General features: G+C 42.1%; 1 protein-coding gene across 1 annotated transcript in view; it reads left to right on the top strand.

The window, feature by feature from the left end:
- The first annotated feature begins 859 nt into the window (after nt 1-859).
- LOC309531579 (acetylserotonin O-methyltransferase-like) overlaps nt 860-24,897 on the top strand; it is a 29,607-nt gene continuing 5,569 nt past the window's right edge. The window contains exons 1-9 of the mRNA XM_082221170.1: nt 860-955; nt 2,587-2,761; nt 3,312-3,441; nt 4,518-4,586; nt 7,417-7,538; nt 8,276-8,416; nt 8,751-8,873; nt 10,140-10,336; nt 24,214-24,388. Coding sequence (XP_082077296.1) covers nt 884-955; nt 2,587-2,761; nt 3,312-3,441; nt 4,518-4,586; nt 7,417-7,538; nt 8,276-8,416; nt 8,751-8,873; nt 10,140-10,336; nt 24,214-24,388 — 1,204 coding nt within the window. The 5' untranslated portion in view covers nt 860-883. The remainder of the gene's footprint in view (nt 956-2,586; nt 2,762-3,311; nt 3,442-4,517; nt 4,587-7,416; nt 7,539-8,275; nt 8,417-8,750; nt 8,874-10,139; nt 10,337-24,213; nt 24,389-24,897) is intronic.

Raw genomic sequence — 24,897 nt, forward strand, 5'->3', positions numbered from 1 at the left:
GAAAGGTAGCTTGTGGGGGGCATGGCTGGGTCAGCGTGGTGAATACAGCTCTACAGCCTTGAAGGAGGCGATAGCATGCCTGCTCCTGGGCAGAGGGGGTGGGGAAGCACTCCAGACCTGCTGGTATTTAACAACTGCCCCCCAGTCGCAAATACTCCCTTTTTTTAGCAAGTTACTTGGCAGGATCATGGCAATGTAAAGGTAAGGTAAAGGTACCCCTGCCCTTACAGGCCAGTTGTGTCCGACTCTGGGGTTGCGTGCTCATCTCGCTTAAGAGGCCGGGAGCCAGCGCTGTCCGAAGACACTTCCGGGTCACGTGGCCAGCGTGACGAAGCTGCTCTGGCGCTGCTCAGCACCAGCGCAGTGCACGGAAACGCCGTTTACCTTCCCACTATAAAGCGGTACCTATTTATCTACTTGCACTTAGGGGTGCTTTCGAACTGCTAGGCGGGCAGGAGCTGGGACCAAATGACGGGAGCTCACCCCACCACGGGGATTCGAACCGCCAACCATGCGATCGGCAAGTCCTAGGCACTGAGGTTTTACCCACAGCGCCACCTGCGTCCCCATGGCAATGTAGCTGCAGGCATTTCTGGAGGAAGTTGGTTATCATTTCAATTAGATCCCTTCTGTATTTATGCGAAGCAATTAATTTTCCACCTCTGCCTGCCCTTTTATCAGATTGGGACTTTTCCATAAACCGCTCTGACCTTAGTCATTTTACAAAGGCTCTTGAGTTTACTTTGATTTTACCTGAATATTTATGGTCACTTTCAGCTAACACTGGATAGCAACATCACAAGCAGAGAGGTCTTGTTGCTGTCAAAAGCAACTTTTTCTTCGGACGAAGGCTGTCGGGTATTGGGCAGCGCAGGGAAGAACAATGAGTACTCCAGAACACGCTGACGCTGTGGAAATCTTGTTTCAGCACCAGTACGCATTTATGATCCCAAAGGTAAGATCTGTGATGGGTATAGTCTGCAAAGTTTAAAATTTGCAGGGACTTTCAAACCTTCAGCTTGTTAATGGATGGTGGGCTTAGCCAGGATTTATGTTGGGGGGGCGGCGGCGGCTGCAGGACACATTCCTGTCATCGTCCTCTGCTTGGCTCTGTCTAGTAGATTCGGAATGAAATGTCTCGACTGTTATGTATTCAGTGGTCTCTGTTTGCCTGAACTTGAGTCTGGACGAAGGATTCTGAGCCGCTGCATTCCGATTCGATATATGATATCCAGTCACAGAACATTTCAGGATTTGGGCCACTGCCATGAGTTACAATTTGCAGCTTGGGAGTTTAGACAGCCAGTCACGTTGAGAGTGGGAGTGGCCCCCAGGCCTTCGGAAGCAGTTGCTTTGCCCCTGTTGTCCAGTTCTGTTAGTTCAATAAAGGTAAAAAATCTGTCAAAATTTTCAGTCATTTGAAAACTAGGAAGCTAAATAAATAAAAAATAACATCAGGCAGTAGCTTTCATGTGGTAAATGAGTATATTTTGCAAAATTACAAAAACCCCAGCTTTTTAAATCTTAAGCTTTAAAAAAAACTAAAACACGTTTTCTTGGATTTGCTGAAAACCTTTTCAGCACTTCTAGCTCAAATTCCCATAGCTGTCAAGTGTCCCTTATTTGAAGGGACAGTCCCTTATTCCAGCGCCATGTCCCGCTGCTGTCCCTTATTGATGGATGTCCCTTAAATGTCCCTTAAATTTCAAAGGAAGCAGCTCTTCTCCCTCCCTCCCTGCCGGCCGGCCAGGGAGGAGGGAGGCTCCAACTGTGTTGCTTGGCTGTGATGCTCACCCAATAAGAAGTCTAAGAACGACTGGGGGGTGGAACTTGCATGCCTTGTGTGTGGCTAGTTAATGCAAGATGTGGGGGGTTTTGAATGCTGGACGCCATTTTGTTGCACGTGCTGCTGCAAACTTTGCAGTGCAAAGCCAGGCCAGGGAGCCATCTTAAGTTGAGGCTGCATAGGCCTTGTGGTGCATGTGATTCAGATTCTATTCAGTTGAACCTCTGGTTACAAAGTTGGTTGGACAGTGTTCTCAGAGCTACCAGCATGAGTTTGACCAGACTGCAGGAGGACAGGAAGACCGGAGTGCCTGGAACAGGTGAGGCTGCAGGTCCCTTATTTTGGCTGCTGGTCCCTTATTTTCAAATCTGTAAGTTGACAGCTATGCAAATTCCTCCTTTTTCTAATCCAGTTTTTCTGTGCTCACTCAGTAAGCATAGCCTGTGGAGATGCTCCCCTGTTAGAGGAAGTCTCAACCTCTGCCCAAACCTGTTGTACCACTCTGAAACAAAAAATGGAAGAATTCTGTTCCCCCCAGTGCTTTTTGCCAGCATTTTCTACAGCAGATGAAGAACCAGTGGCCCTTCCGATGTTGTTCAATTCCAGTTCCCTTCAGCTCTGGTCAGCATGGCCAATGATCAGGGACAATGGGAGTCACAACCCACACCATCTGAAGGGCCACAATAATTTATGGTGACATTTTTGTTTGTTTGTTTCAAAAGCATCCTTCTAGAACTTCCTAACTATAGACCATTTTTAACTCTTTCCTTTTGTACTCCCTCACCCCTTTTTGCATCCAGATTATGTTTACTGCTTCTGATCTTGGTGTATTTGATCTGCTGATGGAGTCCAAGGAACCGTTGACTTCAGTGACTATTGCCGAACGTCTGGGTACCAGTCCCTTTGGGATGGAGAGGCTGCTGGAGGCCTGTGTGAGCTTAAAGTACCTGCAAGCAGAGAGGAAGGACAACCAAAGTATTTATTACTAACATCTTAGCATCTCTGGGGGAGATCCCTAAGCAGATAACCAAATTATCAAACCAAACCAAATTGTATTAACCAAAATCCAATGAATACAATCCAAGAAAGAGATCAGGAATACAGTAAATAAATTTATACCAGCAAACCAGAAACTGAACAGAGTAGCATTCAAATAAGCCTGTCGAAACATCTGAGTTTTTAGGACATATTTGAAGCACACAGCAGACAAAACTTCCCAAATCACTTTGGAGAGTATTCAAGAGGAAAAACTTGTTTCTTTAAAGCATTGTTACCCTACTCTTCAGCAATAATAAAAAAAGCTTTCCCACTGAGCTGTAGTTATTTCCCCTTTTTTTGCAGCTGCAGTGTTGTATAAACTTTAAACAGGTTACAGGTGGGGTTTTTTTTGGGGGGGGGGTGTTTCATGCCACCATGCCTGTCATTTCATGCATTTTGTTCCTGCATAATTGGGAAGGGCTTTGGACTGTGGAGGTCATTGCAAAAAACAACAACACATTAATCTTTTGTCCCTTTTCTTTTTAAGCTCTTTATGGAAACACCGACCTTGCCAATCTCTACCTTGCCAAATCAAGCTTGAAGTCTCAGTATCATTCCTTGAAGTTCACTTCTGAATTTATCTATATGGGTATGCAGTACTTGGCTGATTCTGTGAGGTGAGGAGAAGGATATCGCTAAAGTAGGAAACTGCCACCTAAAGCTGTGTCACAGTGCCAAGGCTGGTTAGCTCCATTGCCCAGATGCAACTACAGTGGTACCTCGGGTTACATACGCTTCAGGTTACATACACTTCAGGTTACAGACTCTGCTAACCCAGAAATAGTACCTCAGGTTAAGAACTTTGCTTCAGGATGAGAACAGAAGTCGAGCTCCGGTGGTGCGGCAGCAGTGGGAGCCCCTATTAGCTAAAGTGGTGCTTCAGGTTAAGAACAGCTTCAGGTTAAGAACGGACCTCCGGAATGAATTAAGTGGAGTTCACGGTCTCCCTTGTGGAGAGTGCCTTTTCATGACCCCCGTTGATTGGCTTAAAATTAATCTCTTAATATCTGCTAAACCACTTACCAGAGATTTTAAGTGAATGAGGAATATCGTGCCCTGTCGCGAAAAATACTACGATTTTACTTTAAACGACGATTGGAAAGAGCAACACTGCAATTAGGTATATTGCTAAAATGGAAGCGAAAGGGGTTTTCTTTTGTAGTGTAGCATTCTTCTTTTTATATATTTTTGTAGTATAAGTTATTTTATTTTGTTTATATTCAAACTGTTAGTTTTAATTGTATGTTGATAAATTTAGGTCACTGTTTAATGTTTGGTTTTCTGTTACTTTTAATTAATTATATTGTTTTATGTTACCTGCTTAGAAGTCTAAGAATATATACGTACATCCAGGTGAAATTGGTTCAATTCTTCTCTGGTGACTAATTTGAGATTTAAAAATAGATTTGGAATCACTGAGATATGTAAGCTACTCAGAGAACTCTGGTTATACGGTGGTATATACATGTCACGAACAAACCAACCTGTGATTGTTAGTCCACCTTGACAACACATAATTTTTTTAATGTACTTTATTAGGCAATATTTATATATTACTTAATAAAAAAACAACCTCTAAACTGTTTATACAATAGTATAAATCTTTCATTAAAAAGACATATAACATGATAATGGTATGAGTGTGTGTGCGTCACTCAATTTTCATTTAATTAAAACAAATATTCTTTTTCAGAGAAGGAAAGAGTCAGACTGAGAGAATATATGGCATTTCAGGAAAAGATTGCTTTGATGCTCTTAACAGGTAAAAAAATAAAATAAAAGGATTCCTAGATCTTGATTTTGGAAGAATGGAGGAAACCTGGGATGCTTCTTGTCAAAGTGACCATTGCCGTTGCAATTTGTGTGAAACATATTGCTTGCTTGTATTCACAGTTCCAGTGTTTTCTCTATTCATTGTTGCATTTCCCTTCTCCAAATGTTATCAGATTATTGGGAAATTTCTTACCACATGCCAAACTTGTTTTATGCATGTGTGAGGGTGACGTCTGCAACCAGGGCTTACCGTATTTTTCGCCTCCAAAAATGAAGGGGAAATGTGGGTGCGTCCTATGGGGCGAATGCAGGCTTTCACTGAAGCCTGGAGAGTGAGAGGGGTTGGTGCGCACCGACCCCTCTCGCTCTCCAGGCTTCAGGAGAGCCCCAGAGCCAGCCCCACAAGGTCGGGGGACAGAGGGAGACGGAACGCTGCCATCCCGCTGTCTCCCGAAGTGGTTTGGAGGCTGACGGCGGGGAGAAGAGCGCTTCTCCCCGCTGCCTGCCTCACCACTCCGGGGACAGCAGGGAGATGCAGCGCGTCTCCCCGCTGTCCCCGGACCTGATCTGAAGGTGGGAGACGGGGAGAAGAGCGCTTCTCCCTGCTGCCTGCCCCACAAGCGCCTGGGGGAAAAATTTTTTCCCCTCTTTATTTCCCCCCCAAAAAACTTGATGCGTCCTATGGGCCGGTGCGTCCTATGGGGCGAAAAATACGGTATATTATGCAGCTTAGTTGTGCAGAATATCCTGGTTTGCCTCCACTATGCTCCAGTATTGAAGCATAATTGCATCTGGTCTTCACAAATGGTTTTTTCAGAGTCTTTTCATGGGTACAAAGCAGTTTGCCATTATCCAGAGATCAGTCTATGCTCAGACCAGATGCATCTGCCCCTCATTTTGGGTATGTGCATCAGGATATTGCATTGGAATTAGATGTTCAAGCTCTCGTTACTGGTGGAGCACAGAGGTCCTGTGCCAATTAACAACTCCTGAAGTTGGAATGTTGTGATAGTTGGGAAAGAGAATCTGAAAGCATGTGTCAGAAAATGTCAAGGGTTGCTGATGAGGAAAATAAAAGACTCCATTTCAGCCCTTCGTTGCGTTCAGGGGTCCTGAATGGACAGTGTTAAGGATTCATTAGAGAGAATATCCCCTCTCTCTCCTCCCTCTTTCTCTGTCTTAAATCCTTAACAGGCAATATCATTTATCGGCATTTGTATACAACTTAACTAAAATATAGATTAAAAATGCACACACAATATTTATTCAGATATGATTAAGGAGCCAAATATTCAAAGATCTTGTGCAGAATGCAACCAGCGATGCAACATGTTTAGGGAAGTAATTCAGACAGATACAGATACGTTCTCAGATTTTAATTTGTTACATTAATGCAAGAGACAAAGCACTTCATTCACTAGCTTCAGTTGTGTCTTCATGATGGGTGAAAGTTTTCATTTCATTGTGCCGTAGCTCAAAGTTCTTGCATTGTAAACCTGCATGTGACACGATGACTGTCTCACTTTGTTTTGTTTTGCTGTGTGTGTTTTTTTTTAAAGTCTGTAAAAAATAAAAGAGGGACGAGATTATTGCAAAGTGTAATAATAAGAATGTTGAAGTTTTGACATGCTCTAAATTGGGAAGTGGGGTTTAACCAAAGAAGCAGTTTATGGAGGTGCAGGGAACAGCTGTGCAAATGCTGAGCAAACAAACCATTCTGAGGTATTGATGAATTATAGGAACCTATGATGCGGGTGGCGTTGTGGGTTAAACCACAGAGCCTAGGACTTGCCAATCAGAAGGTTGGTGGTTCGAATCCCCGCGACAGGGTGTGCTCACATTGCTCGGTCCCTGCTCCTGCCAACCTAGCAGTTCGAAAGCACGTCAAAGTGCAAGTAGATAAATAGGTACTGCTCCGGCGGGAAGGTAAACAGTGTTTCCGTGCGCTGCTCTGGTTTGCCAGAAGCGGCTTATTCATGCTGGCCACATGACCCGGAAGCTGTACGCCGGCTCCCTCGGCCAATAAAGCGAGATGAGCGCCACAACCCCAGAGTCGGTCACGACTGGACCTAATGGTCAGGGGTCCCTTTACCTTTGCCTATAAGAGGTATTAATGAATTATAGGAACATCATTAATTAATTAAATTTGTATGCTGCCCTTCTTCCAAAGATCAGAGTGGTTCACAACATAAAAATACACAATGAGATCACAAAATGCATAATAAAACAAAACCAAAACAAGCCAATCACCCCCTTCCCATAAACACATTTTAAATGCCATGGAATGTTTAATCTGCCTGGTTTGAGAAATGTTTTTGCCCAGTGCCTAAAGCTTTGGTAATGCAGGCAGTGGGTGAGCCTCCCTAGGGAGAGCAGGGAGCCACCACAGAAAAGGCCTGTTCTCATGTTGCTGCCCTCCAGCATCTCATGTGATCAGGTGATGATCACAGGGTCTGGGTTGCGTTGTATGGGGAGAGGCGGTCCTTGAGATATTGCAGTCCTGAGCTGTTAAAATTTTATAGGTAAAATCAGCACTTTAAAATTGGGTCCAGAAACTAATTGGCAGCTAGTGCAGTCAGGCCAGGATCAGTGTGATATGCTCACAATCTGCCCCTTGGTATAAGTGGGGAATAACAGGATCGGACCAAAGAAAATAAAATCTACCAACAGGAGTGAACATGTTTCGAGTTGCTAAACGTCTACATGCAGCTAACAATGGGAAAGCAAGAGCATTTTGTGGACTATCGCTCTAGTCTGGAAGCAATTTCTGTATGAAACGTTCGTGTCTTTTATATGCCAATGCAATTTTGAATTACTAGATCCAAGAGTGGGCTGCAAAAAATCTTCATGGGTGCTATGCATGAAAAGTGGAATTTGTTTGGCCGAGAAATTATGACTGCATTTGATCTTTCGCATTTCCCACTTGTTTGTGATGTGGGAGGTAAGTGCTGTAAATTCCACAATATCGTCCTTTACTACTAGCTCAAAATCATAAAGCAGGAAGAATAGAAATGAGAAAGTGCTACAGGTGTGTTTCTGATTTGTGAAGGGAAGGCAAAAATGGGTGGAGTGGATAACACTCAAAGTGAAAGGATCCATGACTGTGAGTGATGGAGAAAGCCAAGCAGGAAGAATGTTGCAAAATAAGAGAATGAATTAGACAAATAGAAACTCATTAACATCTTTCAAACTACAGTACTTTGATGCTACTTGTGTTTAGTCTTGCAGTATCGAGAGCAATGGGAGAAACAGGGTTTGTCCACACTGGAGATTACTGTGCATTTGCAGCTGTTTGCATCCTCATTTAATTTGTGTAGCCCACATGATGAAATGGTCTAACAACAGATGAAATGCTCTAACAGCTGGAATCTACATGCTTTTCTCCTGGAAATTTGGTACTTAATTGGCATAAAAGAACTGACAAATTAGAAAGTGGGAGAAGCACACAAGCAAATGCGTTCTCCATGGGTCCTTCCTTATTTCAGACATCATGATATATCATGATATATATTGTGATGTTTAGCTGGTGATAATCATGTTGTTGAAAACCAGACATCATTCAACCCTAAGTTGCCAGTCACCTATCTGATGTGCTACTCTTAAATTTTTGCACAGGGGTGTTTGGATAAAGCTTTGAGGTGCACAACATTTTCATTTTTTCTTTGTTCTCCCTTCAAGGATGTACTGGGGCATGTGCCAAGGAATATATTTCATTATATCCAAATTCTACAGTGACAATTTTAGACCTACCTGAAATAGTGGAACAAGCAAAAAACCATTATGTGTCCTCGCAAGATCACCAGATTACTTTCCATAAAGGTAAACTGTGGTTTTCCAAGAGCCTACATTGGTTTGATCATTCTTCTTTTAACAAGCAAGATAGCAAAACTCTAGGGTAGGAATCGGGATCTGTGCTCCTCCAAAGCCTGTTGAACTACGGCTCCCAGCATCCCTGACAATTGGCCATTCTGACTGGGACTGATGGGAGTTGGAGTCCAACATCATCTGAAGTCCACAGATTCCTCATCCATGCACTAAAAGAAACAGCAGGCAGCAGCTGGGCCTTAATAACTGTTGATTTCTGAAAGATACAGTGAAGTATTATTGCATTCCTTTAAGAAAATATGCTTATTTTCTACCTATTCTATTACAGGGGACTTTTTTAAAGACCCAATTCCAGAAGCTGACCTCTATATTTTGACTAGGGTCCTGCACGACTGGTCTGATGAGAAGTGTGTGCAGCTACTAACCAGACTGCACAAGGCCTGCAAACCTGGTATGTGTATTTATACAGTGAACAGATCAATGATCAGTGCAAAGATGGGGCAGGAGTAACCAAGGGCAGAAGCCCAAGAGAGCCTCTCACATACCCTTCGTTGCCCAACTACAACACAACAGCCCCTCAGTGCTGCCAATGGGTTGCTGCCACTGCCCTTCCACTTACTCCTGCCTCTCCAGATGGGAGGGGACCTGGGATGCACTAAAGTAACTGCATTTCAAACGCTTCTTATGTTACTTACAGTGTAAAGATGGTCAACACTCCCTCTTGACTCTGCAGACTCTGCTGGTCACTTACAACTCCAGTCCTAAGTGCCAAGCATCTAGGCATGTGTAGGGCTGCCATATATCTGGGTTTTCCCAGACAAGTCTGGGAATCGAGTAGCAAAATGGCGCCCGATTTTCACTGAATCGGCAAAGTGTCTGTGAAAACCCGGACATATGGCAAGTGGGGCTATTGGCAATAAGACACACTTCAGCAGAGAAATTAAGAAACTTTATTAAGAGTAAAAGTGGGGGGGGGGGGGAAGCAGGCAGAATGTCAAAACGGAATACAAAATAAACCCGAGCTCTGTGACTCTAAAATTGAACTAATCCTAGCCTGCTCGCTACAATAATGGGAGGATCAGGCCTTTCTTCAGAGAAGGCAGAGTGACAGAAGAGCTAAAGGTACCATGGAAATTGGGCCCTTGTTACTCAAAGCCTTGCTGCACTGTCCCACATTTGCCCATGTCACTCGAGTTCAACTGCATCGCTTCTGATCATCCTAGAATGCTTGGATAAATTCAGACGAACTCTTTCCTTATGCAGTTTTGAACTAAGTAATCTGCTATTTTGGAAAGTGGTATGTCTTTCTGTCCATCTGTATTCTATGGGTTCAGCTGCCTTTCGAGATCAAACTTGGCACAAGGGTTACCGAACTGAGGGTGGCGAACTTAGCTGATGTTTAGGTGTCTGGTGCCTTTTTGAATCAAGATGGCGAATTGAAAAAACACCCATTTGTTGACATAGGTCCACCCACCTCTCAAGATATCATCACCCAACTTGGCATGAGGGTTCCAGAGGTGGGGTGGCAGTCTTTGTTGATGTTTGGACAATGGGAGCCATTTTGAATCAAGATGGCAGGCTAAAACATGACAAACTACACTATCCATTTGAAAATCATAATATTTTTTGGTTTCTTTGAATTCCTGGACAGTGTCGGGCATTTTCTGCTAATGATATATATCTTTGTCCTAACTTGGTGAAACGTATTTTGAAACAGGTGGTGGAGTGTTAACAGTGGAAATGGTCCTCAATGAAGATAGAAAGGGGCCGGTAAGGTGCCAACTATACTCTGTGATGATGCTGCTTCTTACCGAAGGCCAAGAACGAACTGCATCAGAGTACAATGCACTGCTTAGCACAGCTGGATTCAAAGAGATTCAACAAAAGAAAACAAGCTTCTTTGATGCCATTTTAGCAAGAAAATAATATTGACTGTACTTCATTCTTCTTCAATTCAATACGCTTCAGGTTGCAGACTCCGCTAACCCAAAAAATAGTGCCTCGGGTTAAGAACTTTGCTTCAGGATGAGAACAGAAATCGGGCTCCTGCTGCGCGGCAGCAGCAGGAGGCTCCATTAGCTAAAGTGGTTCTTCAGGTTAAGAACAGTTTCAGGTTAAGAACAGACCTCCAGAACGAATTAAGTACTTAACCCGAGGTACCACTGTATTTATTTCACAAATTGTACTATCCCTTGCAGTAAGATACTCCCTTGAATAGTTTTGTTCAATTCAGGATAGTTTGGAAGAAGGACTTTTTTCCAGCTGGAACTCCAGCACCTCTCAGATGGGCCGGTTGCCATTCTAAGAGAACAAGGGAGGTGTTCAGTGTGAGTTCCAGCACCTCTTTTTCTAGAAAAATAGCACTGCTTAGAAGCATTCCAATATTGCCTCTCCCAGTCAGTTTATGCCTTTTTGGATAGAGACCAGTCTTTGCTTATGTTAATCTGAATAAAAAATTGCTATGTATATTGAGTGATACATAATCTCTGTGGAGGATCAAATAGCTGTGGAAGGCCTGAAGTTTACTGAACTTGTTTTCACATGAAAGGATTTTGACTATAAACGGGCAGCTCCCAGTTCTGGGATTTGAGGTGTGTAATACCTCTGGATGGGTTATGCACCTTTCTTTGAAGGACCAGGTATGAAGATCCATCATTGTCACTAGAGGCCCAGGTGACCTCTGGGGTGCTCTTGACCAACTTTGGTTGGTGTACCAGCTACAACAGTCCTAGGAAGGAGGTATCATTTCCTCCAACATTCCTCAGATGAAAAGGTGGAACAGTCCATTCTCCATCATTGTCATTGCTTGAGCATTTCCTCCTAGTCGAGTACAAAAGTTATTAGAGGAAACACACAAAACTGTAGTATTTAAACACAGAAATCTTTGAATTTTTGTATTGCATTTAGGGAAGCCTAAGGGGAAAAAGAAAACCCCAAATCAATAAATACCACTAACTGGGTGTACACATACACAACATTAACAATAAATAGAACATAATAAAAATAAACATTATTATAAATAAAAACAGCATGGGTGAAATGTCTTTATTACCAAACAATTGCTCTTCATTGCTATTGCTTCCACTTCCAACTGGAGTTTTTAACCAACAAAACTTCCTACCATTAGAGAAAATTCATGCTAGTGGGAAATGGTTCATTATTACATTTAGATCCCACCACCTTTTCTTTGAGGAGTTTAAGTTGACGTTCTCCCTACTTCCATTTTCTTTTTGCAATGTTAGGTAGGTTAGGATGAGATTTGTTAAAGGTGAGCCTCATGGTTGAGAGATTTCAGCCATGCTGTGGCAGATCCCACCGCTAACCACCAATTAATATATGGCAGACTGGCCCTCTAACTACCCCCAGTTAAATATTGCAGGCCCACCGCATGGTACACCAATTACACGAATGTCTACAATTTACCACAAGCTATCTTGTGAAGGTCTTCTGTGAGGGAAAATTTGGTGATCTAGAGTCTTAGGCAGGAGCTGATCAAACAAGAAAAGTTTTGTTTACAAAAAGAAGTTTGTGAAACAAAGTTGGGTCAGGAGATGCATTCTTTCAGGTAGAAGTTAACCTGTTACTTAAAGCTCAATATAAAGATTTCACAGGCCTAAACACCGTAGTATATGCACAGCTTTTCTTAAACTTTGGTTGCTAAAAATCAGGTAGATGTTCCGGTTTCTAGAATGGGTGGTAAAATGTTTAACTCAATCTCTGTTACTTCATTCTCATTCCTTTACTTAGTTATGACAGGGGTTGCAGTTAAATACTTCGGACACAGCACAGCTACCTTCACAGCCTAATACTTTGGTTCATGAGTGAGGGACACATTTTGCCAGTTAGCCACTCCTGAGGTATTGCAATTAGTATAACGCACCCAGGGGATCACCTCACCCCTTGTTACTGGTTTGGGAGTTGTCTTTACCTAGAAGAACTCTCCCTCCCCCAGCTAGAATGAGGCCCAGGTACCCTGAATTCCCACAGGTTCTACCTCTCCTGGGTCAGATGCAGCCCTCCAGGTGACTGTCTGTATACCTTCCTCAGACACTCAACCTAGTCTTCCTATCTAAGCTGTGAGGCTCTTTCCTCTTGCTATAGATTGTCTGTTCAGTGTAGATGTTCTACTCAAACCAGAAGCAGCTCTCCTCAGTAAATCCTACCCTGATCCCTCCCTGTCCCTATCTCTCAAGCTAAACCCTATCTCCCATCTCAAGCCCTTTCCAACCCTCTCCTTCAGAAATGGCTCCTTTTATTCTCCCTCCCAAAGTGCTGTTCAACCCCCGCTATCTAGCTGTCTTGAGAGAAGCTCCAGCACTCTGGTGGAATTCTTGAGGGACTTCATCACCAGACCCTGGTCTGCCTCTGCTGTCCATCATACATGCCCAGACTCTAGCGCAGAGCTTTCCGAAATTTTCATGAGGGTGACACGCTTTTTAGACATGCATCATTTCGCAACACAGTAATTCAGCTTTACTAGCAAACCAGAGGTTAAACTAACCCCTTTCCAGCCCCGGGAGGAGCGCCGGGAGCATTTGTGCGATACGCCTACACATTGGAGCCAACACACTAATGTGTTGTGACACACAGTTTGGAAAGCTCTGCAATAGCCACTGCATAATGCTTAGTGGGGCACCCAGCTCTACAAACATCTGCAGTAGTTGCTACAGAGCCAAGTTCAAGAGTTTCCTTTTGTGTGTGTGTATGGACATTTAAAGGGGACGCCGATCGCATGGTCGGCGGTTCGAATCCCCGCGGCGGAGTGAGCTCCCATCGTTCGGTCCCAGCGCCTGCCCACCTAGCAGTACGAAAGCACCCTTAAGTGCAAGTAGATAAATAGGTACCGCTTTATAGCGGGAAGGTAAACGGCGTTTCTGTGTGCTGTGTGGTTCACCAGAGCAGCTTTGTCACGCTGGCCATGTGACCCGGAAGTGTCTGCGGACAGCGCTGGCTGCCGGCCTCTAGAGTGAGATGAGCGCACAACCCTAGAGTCTGTCAAGACTGGCTCGTACGGGCAGGGATACCTTTACCTTTACCTTATGGACATTTAAAATCCTAAACAACTTGGGTTCAGGATGCCAGCAGATCACTTCCTACAGTAAAGGCCAATCCAATCTTTAAGATCTTCCAAGACGGCTCTGCATGCTCCCAGTAGATAGTCACTTAGTGAAAACATGGAAGCAGAACTTTTTAGTGATGGTGCCCACCCAGGCAATGTCCTGCAGAAGTAATGTGTGGTGTGGAGAAAGTAATGACATTTAAATGCCTTTTTGAAATATTGGTTCATTCAAGCTTTGGAGGGATCCTAACTCTTAAATTTCTGATTTTGTCCATTTCGTACACTGATCAGTTTTATTTGTAATACAAACTTGTATTCTGTTTTTATCTTGTTTTAGAAAATCTGTATTGAACACTATGGTGTTTTTATGTAAACCACAGAGATTTGTATATGATTTTTTAAAAAAACAAAACAGTTGCCTCTAACACATTCCCCCCCCCAAATAATATTTATTATTTTCAGTAAATAAACATAATACAAAAGAATTAACAGTAACAAAAACAAACAAAAGGTAAAACAAAACAAAAAAATAGAAAAAGGAAAAAAATAAGTGTGGATTTGGGGGTTTGTAGAGATGAATAAAGACAGACAACGAGATGTTTTCTTTCTGAGAGCTTGCGTGTGTGCCAGATGAAAGTGAGAGAGAGAGAGATTCTTCCTCCTCTAGCCTCACAGCATCTCCTTTTATTCAAAGTTACAAAAAGCATGGCCACGAATGTGCCAGTGGCTGATTGGCTCAATACAAGACAAAGAAACTGAAATCCTATTGGCTCATTTGTATGTAAGGCGGGCTTACATAGCTTCATAGATCTTTGGCACATGAAAGACAGAATGTTAGAGCTGTATTTAGACAGGCATATAAGCTCTTAATCCACCTATGACTAAGATTGATAATGTTATGACTAAGGTGTTTACTAATGTTTAGATTGTTATATAAACTCACACAATTAATTATACATTGAGGATTAACACATCATTGTGATTTACACATCATTGTGAACTAAAGGTGAACTAAAAGAGAAAAAGTGTGGTATGTAAGGAATGCTATACAGAAAGATCTGTGCCAGGCACAGACCTTTAGCCTTGTGCGTGAAAGAGAGGGAGAGAAGCGTGATTGATTATAAACAGGCCTTATAGTCTGTTTTAGAAGCAAAGAGAAGATAGAAATAATTCCCAGAATGCAGGAAGAAAAGAACCAATGTTTTACTATACTAGGCACATAGAAATAACATGTCTACATCTCCTCCTTTTTTTTCTTCTTTGCGAGGTAAGGCAACTAGGTGAATAAAGCAACAATACTTCCGGATTAGTGGTTTGCCATCAAATTCCGGAAATAATACTGCTAGGCTTGATGGGGCAAAAGTACTTCAAGATTAGTGGTGTGCCAACGAATCTCAAAATAATCCTACCCACATCTCCCCTTTTATTTTTGTTTTTTCTTACTGGTGGCGTTGCCATTTCGCATAATAGGCTGCAAGGAGCGCGCTAGGTGGTGGAGGAGGAGAGAGAAGGCGAGAAAAAAGATTTGTAAGGCTAGGAATGCATTGGAGAAAGCAACAAAACAAAATTAATATACATACAATAATAATTACATAAAAAAAGGCATTGCGTAGCCAATCGAGATTAGGGAGCCACGCCGTAGACCACAAGGAAAAGGAATCCCAGAGTCCGGAAAATCCGATATCCTTTTTAATGTGATGAGTGAGATTTTGCAAATGAGAAATTTGCCTTTGAACGGCCTTAGAATTGTCAGTGATGTTAAAACAGCACATTTCCTTGAATTGTTCGCAACCATAATGATGTACCATGAGTAGGTAGTCCAAAGTAGATTTCGACCTTAATAAACCGTTGCGAAGTTCGGCTTGCTCTGTGTTGAGAAGATGAAGCGCCTGAGACGTAATATTCAGGGATTTTGCTGCAGAGCAAGCTAAGGAATTAATATTTGCGCTATTACGCACAGCCAAACCTGGAACACCTAAGAGAGAGACAGCTAAAGAGATGTATTCAGACCTGCTAGGGAGAGAGACAAGATCATCGCAGTCATCAGACAATTCAACACTACGCTGATGTCTAGAGTAAGAGAAATGATGTTTTTCAGGCAATATGATAGACAGACGGCTTAAACAACAAGGTGTACCGTGACTAATGTTTGCCGGAATGTAATTGAAAGTGTAACCTGGGCAGGACCAAAACCAGCCTGCTGGCAGTTCTGTGTACTTATATATATAAGAAATGTTTACATAATCAGAGCAATTGAAGTTATTTTTGCCCATTTTCACGTAGTTCTGTTTCGTACAGTTGACCATACGTGCACAAATAGCATTATAAGAGGCCACATATGGTGTTGTCAAATCAATAGCTAAAGGTGGGCGTTCACGCATTTGCGTGCCCCAATTATGATAACCTTTATATCCAAGGGTACGAAGTGAATCATTTTGAGGTAGGAATGAGAAAAACCAAGTATCATTCTGTATGTCATGAGGATCATGGCAAACTGGAATGAGACAAGAGCCAAGGATATCACCAATGGCTACTTGCTGAGTAAGGCAAAATGCTGAGACATTGAGTGTCCTTGCAAACGATTCCCATACATTTAACGATGTGGAATCACCAGTAGGAAGAGCTGAAGTAGAGAGAGGCAAAATTAAAATACTGAAAATGAGAATTATCATGGAATTCATATTAAGACAAGCAATGAGGGATAGAAGCTGGTTAGTAGGGCTTGCTTCCAGTTGCTGTTCTCTCCTATACTGTTCAGCTTGTAGAGAGAGCGATTTTATTTGGCCCCACGTCACTGGGGGATTGCGATGTCCCCGCTTACGAGTCCTGGGGGGGCTGGACGTCACATCGCGGGTGATCTGGAGTTGGTGGTTGAATTGAGGCAATGGATCCGGAAGAACCTGTCGCCACGCCATGGTGCAGCCGAATACAACGTGCAGGAACCCACCGAGCACCCTGTGGAGTAGAAACTGCAGCGTAACCCTTACCCCATGTAATCAATTTCACTGGTTCACTCCACTCATTGGAGGGTAGAATTTTATAGCGCACCAGTGGAGCTGGAAGAATTTCCTTTTGCTGGAAATGCTTTTGAAGACGTGTGTAAGATTGGTGATCCTGTATGGAGATATTCAAATGATTAAGAGTAAAGAGTACACTTGACAACCAACTTTCCTTTTCTGAAAGTGAGTTTGGAATGCCTGCTTTCTTTTCCTGCCTGTTCAGTGCAGTTTTCAGGGTACGATGAGAGCGCTCAACTATAGCTTGACCTTGAGAATTATAAGGGATGCCAAACAGATGATGAATATCCCAAGTTTCACAAAATTTAGCAAAGCCTTTTGCACAATACGCTGGGGCATTGTCAGTTTTTATAGAATGAGGCTTGCCCATAACTGACATTGCACGAACAAGATGATTGCAAACATGTTTTACTTGCTCTCCTCTTTGAGGCGTAACCCAAAGGAAGCCTGAGAATGTGTCAATACAGACATGCAAAAACTTCCAGGGTGAGAAAGGGGCAAAATGGGTTACATCCATTTGCCACAATTGATTGGCTTCCAGTCCACGGGGATTAACACCAGGGCTGGGATGGCCAATCTGATTGGAGCATTGAGGACACTGCTGAATAATTGCACGCGCCTCTTCCAATGAAATTTGAAATTGGCGGCTAAGGGCTTTTGCATTTTGATGATGAAAAGCATGACTTTCTATAGGAGAGACAGGCAAAATCTTTAGCAAAGAATCTGCTTTTGCATTTCCATCTGAAATGAAACCTGGAAAAGGTTGGTGAGAGCGAATGTGCACTACAAAGAGTGGGTGAGAACGATTAGAAAGAAGCAGTTGCAAAGACAGGAAGAGACTCAACAAGTTATCATCTAATAAAGGACTTACATAACTGCCTTGCATTCTACATATGACGTTTGAAACATACAAACTGTCAACAATCAAGTTAATTGGTTGTGAGGAAAAATAATGCAGAGCTTTTATAGCAGCTGCAAGTTCAGAACGCTGAGCAGACTTTTGTGGGAGAGTGTACAGGCTATGCCACTCCTCATTCTGTTGCCAAGCAACAACTCCTCTAGAAGGAGCCCCGTCAGTGAAAACAGTCAGGGCATTCAAAGGAACAGGGGAAATGATAGAAGAGAAAGACATAGGGAATTGCTTGCTCATTTGCAGGCGCGTATCGGGTGGAATATGACAATCCACCTGACCCACAAAATCAGCGAACGCACACTGTAAATCCATGCTCGTAGAGAGAGCTGTTTCCCATTGTTCTAAAGGCATAGGGACAATAATTTGATTACAATCAACACCAAAAAGATGCTTACAACGTCGTCGTCCCTTGCTAATGAGCTGAGCAAGGAGATCCACTAAAGGGTTTACTGTGTTTCTTGGTGCATGATGTAAATAAAGCCATTCTAGTATATGAACTTTTGATGGACCTTTCTGAATAATTGCAGCAAAGGGTTGTACAGAATCCGTCATTATGACCAAATCAGGCATAACATTAGGAATCGCTCGATCCACCCAATGAATACGCATGATTGCTTTCAACTCTGCAACAGTTTTGAGTTGATCAGAGTTCAAGGTGATTTGCTCACCTGGAGATTGATGGCCTTTTAAGGCTGAAAACAGTGGCCTTAGCACTTCAAGAGGGATTTTAAAATAAGGCCTTATCCAGTTAATATTTCCCAGCAATTGTTGCAGTTGTACATATTTCATTGTTTTTGAAACATGAAGTTCTGGGATTATTGGAATGGAGTAACTAGCTATCATTTTATGTCCTAGATACTGAAAGGGGGGAGATTCCTGAACCTTCTCTGGAGCAATTTTTAAGCCATACATAGACAAACTGGTTATTAAATCATGTTTCCAATTAGGGGGAAGGACTGGAGAATAGAAAAGGATATCGTCCGTATAATGCTGAATCTTAAGATGTGGGTACTTAAGACGAAAGGATTGAAGTGCCTTATCCACAAAATATTGGCACATGGTGGGGGAATTTATCATGCCTTGAGGCAGAACCTTCCAGTGATATCTCTCAGATGGTCTACAATTATTTAATTCTGGAATTGTAAATGCAAAAAATTTGCGATCCTTTTCATGCAGGGGAATAGAGAAGAAGCAATCCTGCAGATCTATTATAGCCAATTGATATGAATGTGGAATCATATTTGGATTAGGCATACCACATTGCAAAGGCCCCATGGGTTCAATGATGCTATTTATAGACCTCAGATCGTGCAAAAATCTATATTTCCCATTTTTCTTCTTAATTACGAAGACTGGGCTATTGAAAGGGCTGACAGAAGGTTCTATATGGTCAGCTAATAATTGCTGATCGACCAATTGTCTCAAAGCAATCAATTTCTCTGTAGTAAGAGGCCATTGCGGAATCCATATAGGATCAGTGGACTTCCAAGTAAGTGGAAGCACAAACTTACTCATTTATTTGAATGGTTGCTTGTAATTGTTGCAACAAATCTCTTCCCCACAAATTAAGATGAATTTTGAGCACACAGGGCTGAATATATGCAATAACTTCAGAGCTATCAGGCAAAGAGACAGGCAGCCACTGTGCGCTTTTGCAAGAAGCCTGATTACCTCCCACGCCCCACACTTCAGGAGAAGTTTCAAGCGGCCAAGTTTGTTCCCAAAAATTACTCGAAATAACCGAAACATCCGCACCAGTGTCTATCAGACCCTCTAATATTTTTCCATTGATTTTATACTTACGAAGGAGTTTCTCTCTTCCAATACGTTGGGTCACAGCTAGAAGCTGAGGGGAAAAAGATAAAGAGAGCTTGTGCAGATTAGTGTCAATTGCATAAACAACATCAGGTGGTGAAGGCAGCATCACCAAATGAGCAAAGGATTCACCCTTTGTTAACTGCATGGGCATATGGCTCCAAAATTGAACCATGATTGTGCCCACATAGTCAGGAGGCAAGGCACCTGGGATGACATGAATGCCTTGTTTTGCAGCAGAAAATTTAGGTAAAATTAAACCTGTGATATTAGAAGGAAGTGGACCTGCCATTTGGCTGGCCATGATTATGATTTCACCAGGCAATGCAGTGTTTTTGGTCTCTTGATTAATCAAATCAATGGCAAATTCAGAAGGCATATTTTTAGTAACTTTTGCAGCAGCAGAAACCAAAGGCTGACATCTCTCTATTCTTTGGGGCCCGAGAGACTGGGCCCAGTGAAGTTTCCCTGAGACCTACATTGATTTGCCCAATGATAGCCTTTCCCACACTTTGGACATTTTTTGGAAGGTCTGGTCGTGGTATTTGCATTATTATTCTTCTGTGCAGTCCCACCTTGGGCCTTGCACTGCTTTGCAAAATGACCAGGACGGTGACAATTATAACAGTTTCCTGTTGGTCTCACGGAAGCCTGAAGTGCATTGGCAAACAAAGATATTGTATGAGATTGACTCCCTACTTCCGAACACGCTTTTATCAAATCTGCAAGGGAATATGTTGAACGGCTTATGATTGATTGCAGCATTTTTTTACAGTCCGTGTTAGAGTTCTCATAAGCCAATTTTTTTAGCAACTCATTCTGAGCCGTTTCATTATCTATCTGTCTACAGATAGATTCCTTCAGTCTATCCACAAATTGATGGTATGGCTCTGTATTCTGCTGTTTAACATTTACAAAAGAACTCAGTGGCTGTCCTGAGACAGGAATTTTACGGAATGCACGCTGCACGCAAGTTGCAGTGCGCTGAAAGTGTGAAGGTGACAACACGGCTTGGGCAGCCAGGGTCTCAAATGGAGGAGCGCCGAAAAGCTGGCTTGCTGTATGCGTTTGATCAGCCAGAGCTATGGCGGCATGTATAAATTCATTTTCAAAAACTAAAAATTGCGCTGGAGATAACATCATCCTCATCAAATCTTTCCAGTCACTCGGAATCATTGTATAAGAGGTAGAAATTCCCTCTATAATTCCCATTACATAAGAAGATTTAAGACCTGAATCACTAATGGCTTTCCTGAGATCTTTCATGACAGCATAAGGCAATTTTTCATGATAAACTTGTAATTGCTGACCTCCAGGAGCATTTTGATAAGTGAGAGGAAAAATTAATGGCATTTCACCAGCCCATGCAGCTGTTTCTTCCAATGAAAAAAGCCCATCTTGCTTAGCCTGTAAAAGCCCAGCACGGACGGCTCCATATTGTTTTGGCAAAGCAGCATGGTCTAGAGACAAAGAGGAAGGGACAAAGGCATGCTGATTTGCTTGTTCAGGCAGAGAAGGGGGGCCGAGGGGGATGGGGGGGGAATTTGTAAACTGAGAAGGAGCAGCAGCAGAAAAAACAGCAGGCTGAGCCACAACTTTTACAGCAGGGAGAGGGGGAGGGGTCTCAGAAAGCTGAGACGAAACAACATTGAAAGAAGAGGAGGAGGGGGAGGGGTGATTTAGGCAGGGTGATGAAGGAGACAAAGGAGGCAAAATCAGAGGGTATGGTGGGGGGGAAGGGATTTCTTCAGTTACCAGCAGTGAAGAAATTGAAAGAGAAGATTGTTCTAATTTTGCTATGGCGTTAGCACACTTTTGCCATGTGAGTAGGCAGCTGATTTGAGCACGTGGCTCAGAAAATAAAATTTTGCCGATTTTCTCCCATGTGCTAATTTGCAATGAGCCTTCTGCTTGATAAAAAGGACATTGATGAGTTATTTCCTGCAGTAGCTGTTCAATCTCTTTTAGAGAAATTTGAACTTTGTCTATTGTCTGTCTTACTAACGAAAGAAGCTCTTTCGCGTGAGCCTTTTGCACCTTACTTAAATCCCCTCCCATACTAACGAATTAAGCGCTTTAGACTTTTTCCCAGTCGGGTTAGTATGAGGAATGCTTTTGGCTCTAAAGGGATCTCTATTGGGATCTGATTACTTACCCTTCTTCAGGATCACGTCGGGGTCACCAGATGTGGATTTGGGGGTTTGTAGAGATGAATAAAGACAGACAACGAGATGTTTTCTTTCTGAGAGCTTGCGTGTGTGCCAGATGAAAGTGAGAGAGAGAGAGATTCTTCCTCCTCTAGCCTCACAGCATCTCCTTTTATTCAAAGTTACAAAAAGCATGGCCACGAATGTGCCAGTGGCTGATTGGCTCAATACAAGACAAAGAAACTGAAATCCTATTGGCTCATTTGTATGTAAGGCGGGCTTACATAGCTTCATAGATCTTTGGCACATGAAAGACAGAATGTTAGAGCTGTATTTAGACAGGCATATAAGCTCTTAATCCACCTATGACTAAGATTGATAATGTTATGACTAAGGTGTTTACTAATGTTTAGATTGTTATATAAACTCACACAATTAATTATACATTGAGGATTAACACATCATTGTGATTTACACATCATTGTGAACTAAAGGTGAACTAAAAGAGAAAAAGTGTGGTATGTAAGGAATGCTATACAGAAAGATCTGTGCCAGGCACAGACCTTTAGCCTTGTGCGTGAAAGAGAGGGAGAGAAGCGTGATTGATTATAAACAGGCCTTATAGTCTGTTTTAGAAGCAAAGAGAAGATAGAAATAATTCCCAGAATGCAGGAAGAAAAGAACCAATGTTTTACTATACTAGGCACATAGAAATAACATGTCTACAAATAAGAACATACAATACAGCATAATGCCACTTAATTAATTACAATTAAGTACCATCCATCTTCATAAACATAGTATTTGACTTCCTTGAGTCTCTTCCGTCTCAATTTCTTAATAATTATCTGTAGCAGTTTCCAATATCAATATTTCAAAAAACCAAATCACAGTCATAATCATATTACATCACTTTCCTTATCGTGCATTTTCTTATTTATAAATTTAATCCCAATTTAATCCTAGGCCTAATTGATTCTTTCAAGTGATTACATATATTTAATATTACAATATTTATTCAAATAGTCTTTAAATTTCTTCCAATCTTTTTGATGTTCCTCTTCTTTCTGGTCGCGAATTCTCCCGGTGAGATCAGCCAGCTGCATAAATTCTATCATCTTCATCTGCCATTCTTCAATTGTTGGTAATTCTTGTGTTTTCCATTTTTTGGCTAGTAAAATCTCTAACACATTTGTTTGCAAGAGAGCACCAAAGTAATTTGAAAAGTTGGATTATACATCAGATACACATCATGAAGTATTTATTACCTGTCGTATGAAGTATTTATTACCTTGCAAGGGCAAGATAAATTACCATGAACTTGGCATATAATGAGCACTGGTGATGACAGAGATTGTTGTTATTGCACAACACAAATACTATACTTTGAAAAAGCATCTTGACCCGCAGTCCTTCCAGGTGGGCGCCTCCTAACATCAAGGAAATAGAAGAGACTATAAAGCCAGCTGACAGAAGGGGGAGGGGCGCTAGCATTCCTCTTCCCACTAACAAACCTATAAAAAGGGGAGTGAAACTGCACAACAAACATGTTTTTGCTGCTTCTCCACAGGTAAGCGGTCCCTTACTCTTCACCCCTGCCTCAAACCTTTCAGTTTCTGGATTCTCTGATTCTTAATAACTCTGTCGTGTCGTTTCCCTTCTCTGGGTAACTCCTGATTGTACATTTTCTTGCTCTAGGAATCACCTTTTTTCTTTCACATGATTCTCTATATCAGCATAACAAATAATTCATTTTTAGAAGTAAGTTCTTTGGTGAGTCTCTTGGGAATTTTTGCCATTTGTATTTGTTGACTTGGGCACAGAAACAGCTCCTACTATGTGACTTTCATGTCTTGCTTCTTTGTTAAGCTGCTACCATTTCCTAATGTGTTTCTGTATTTTAAGAATTTCCAAATGGCCTCATTTCAGCAAGAACATTTTCCCCAAACCACCTGCGCTCTCTTCTGATGACCTTTCTCCAATAACTTGTTAATTGTGCATTTCCAGGCACCAGATGATTTTCTCTCACTTGTCAGGTTCTGATATCACATTTTCCTCACATAGGCAAGATCAATAATTCCCAGGTACTTCCTTCCTCCTGCACTTGTGAGAAAGAAATCCTTTTCCACCTCTGGCTTTACTTAGCAGATGGGGACTTCCCCATAAACATATCTGGCCTCAGTCATTTACAAAGTCCATTAAGTTTGATTTTTACCTTGACATTTATCATTTCATTTTCATTTTCAGTGAATTCTGAATAAAAGGACCACAACTTGCTCATCAGAGGAAAACTGTGAGATATCTGACAGAGAAATAAAGAACAATGAGTACTACAGAAGAAGCTGAAGCTTTGAAATTGATATTTCGGAATCAGTATTCATTTCTAATTTCAAAGGTAGAAGTATTGTCTGCAAAATTTAATACTTGCAAGGACTTTGAAACTTTCAGCTTGTAAATGGATGTGTAGAATCAAAAATGCCTTTAAATGGCAAGGCAAATCTTACAGTTACAGGGGTCAACCCAGCACAAACAAAGGCAGAAACTTCAAATATTGTTAATGTCACTTGAATGTATTAATAAGAAAATGAGAAGAACTGTGAGTCTATGCTTGGGACCCATAGCACAGGTGTGATACAGCAATAATTTAAAATTAACTTGCTTAAGATACCTATGTTCCACTTTTCTTTATATAATTCACGAGGACGCGCAACAGAAATATTTATTATATATATGATAACATTTTTGGATTTCAAAAGTATCTTGTTCCTTTTGCAAAGTCAGTAACTATAGACCATTTTTAACTATTTCCTTGTGTACTCCCTCACCCTTTTCGCATCCAGATTATGTTTACTGCCTCTGATCTTGGTGTATTTGATCTGCTGATGGAGTCCAAGGAACCGCTGACTTCAGTGTCTATTGCCGAACGTCTGAGTACCAGTCCCTTTGGGATGGAGAGACTGCTGGACGCTTGTGTTGGCTTAAAGTTCCTGCAAGTGGAGAGGAAGGACAACCAAAGTATTTATTCTTTATCTGGAAAAGTAGATATAAATAGGAATTATTGCAGTGGGAAGATAAATGGCATTTCCCTGTGGTCTGACTTCTGTCATGGTATTCCGTTGCGCCAGAGGTCATGCTGGCCACAAGACCCGGAAAGCTGTCTGTGGACAAATGCTGGCTCCCACGGCCTGAAAGCGAGATGAGCTCTGCAACCCCATAGTCACCTTTGACTGGACTTAACCATCCAGGGGTCCTTTACCTTTTCACTTTTTTACTAAGCACCAATGCAGCTCAGGACATTAAGGGTCTGTCCTCCTGACTTAGATGTTACAATGGAAAAAGTTGCCTGATGTTCATATATTTCTAATACTTCACTCCAGATCTCAGAATGGCCACTCCTAGTGGCTGCTTATAGCAGGCATAGGCAAACTTGGCCCTCCAGATGTTTTGGGACTACAACTCCCATGATCCCTAGCTAACAGGACCAGTGGTCAGGGATGATGGGAATTGTAGTCCCAAAAAACATA

This window comes from Podarcis vaucheri (assembly GCF_965113315.1).
Source record: "Podarcis vaucheri genome assembly, chromosome: 4".
NCBI lineage: Eukaryota > Metazoa > Chordata > Lepidosauria > Squamata > Lacertidae > Podarcis > Podarcis vaucheri.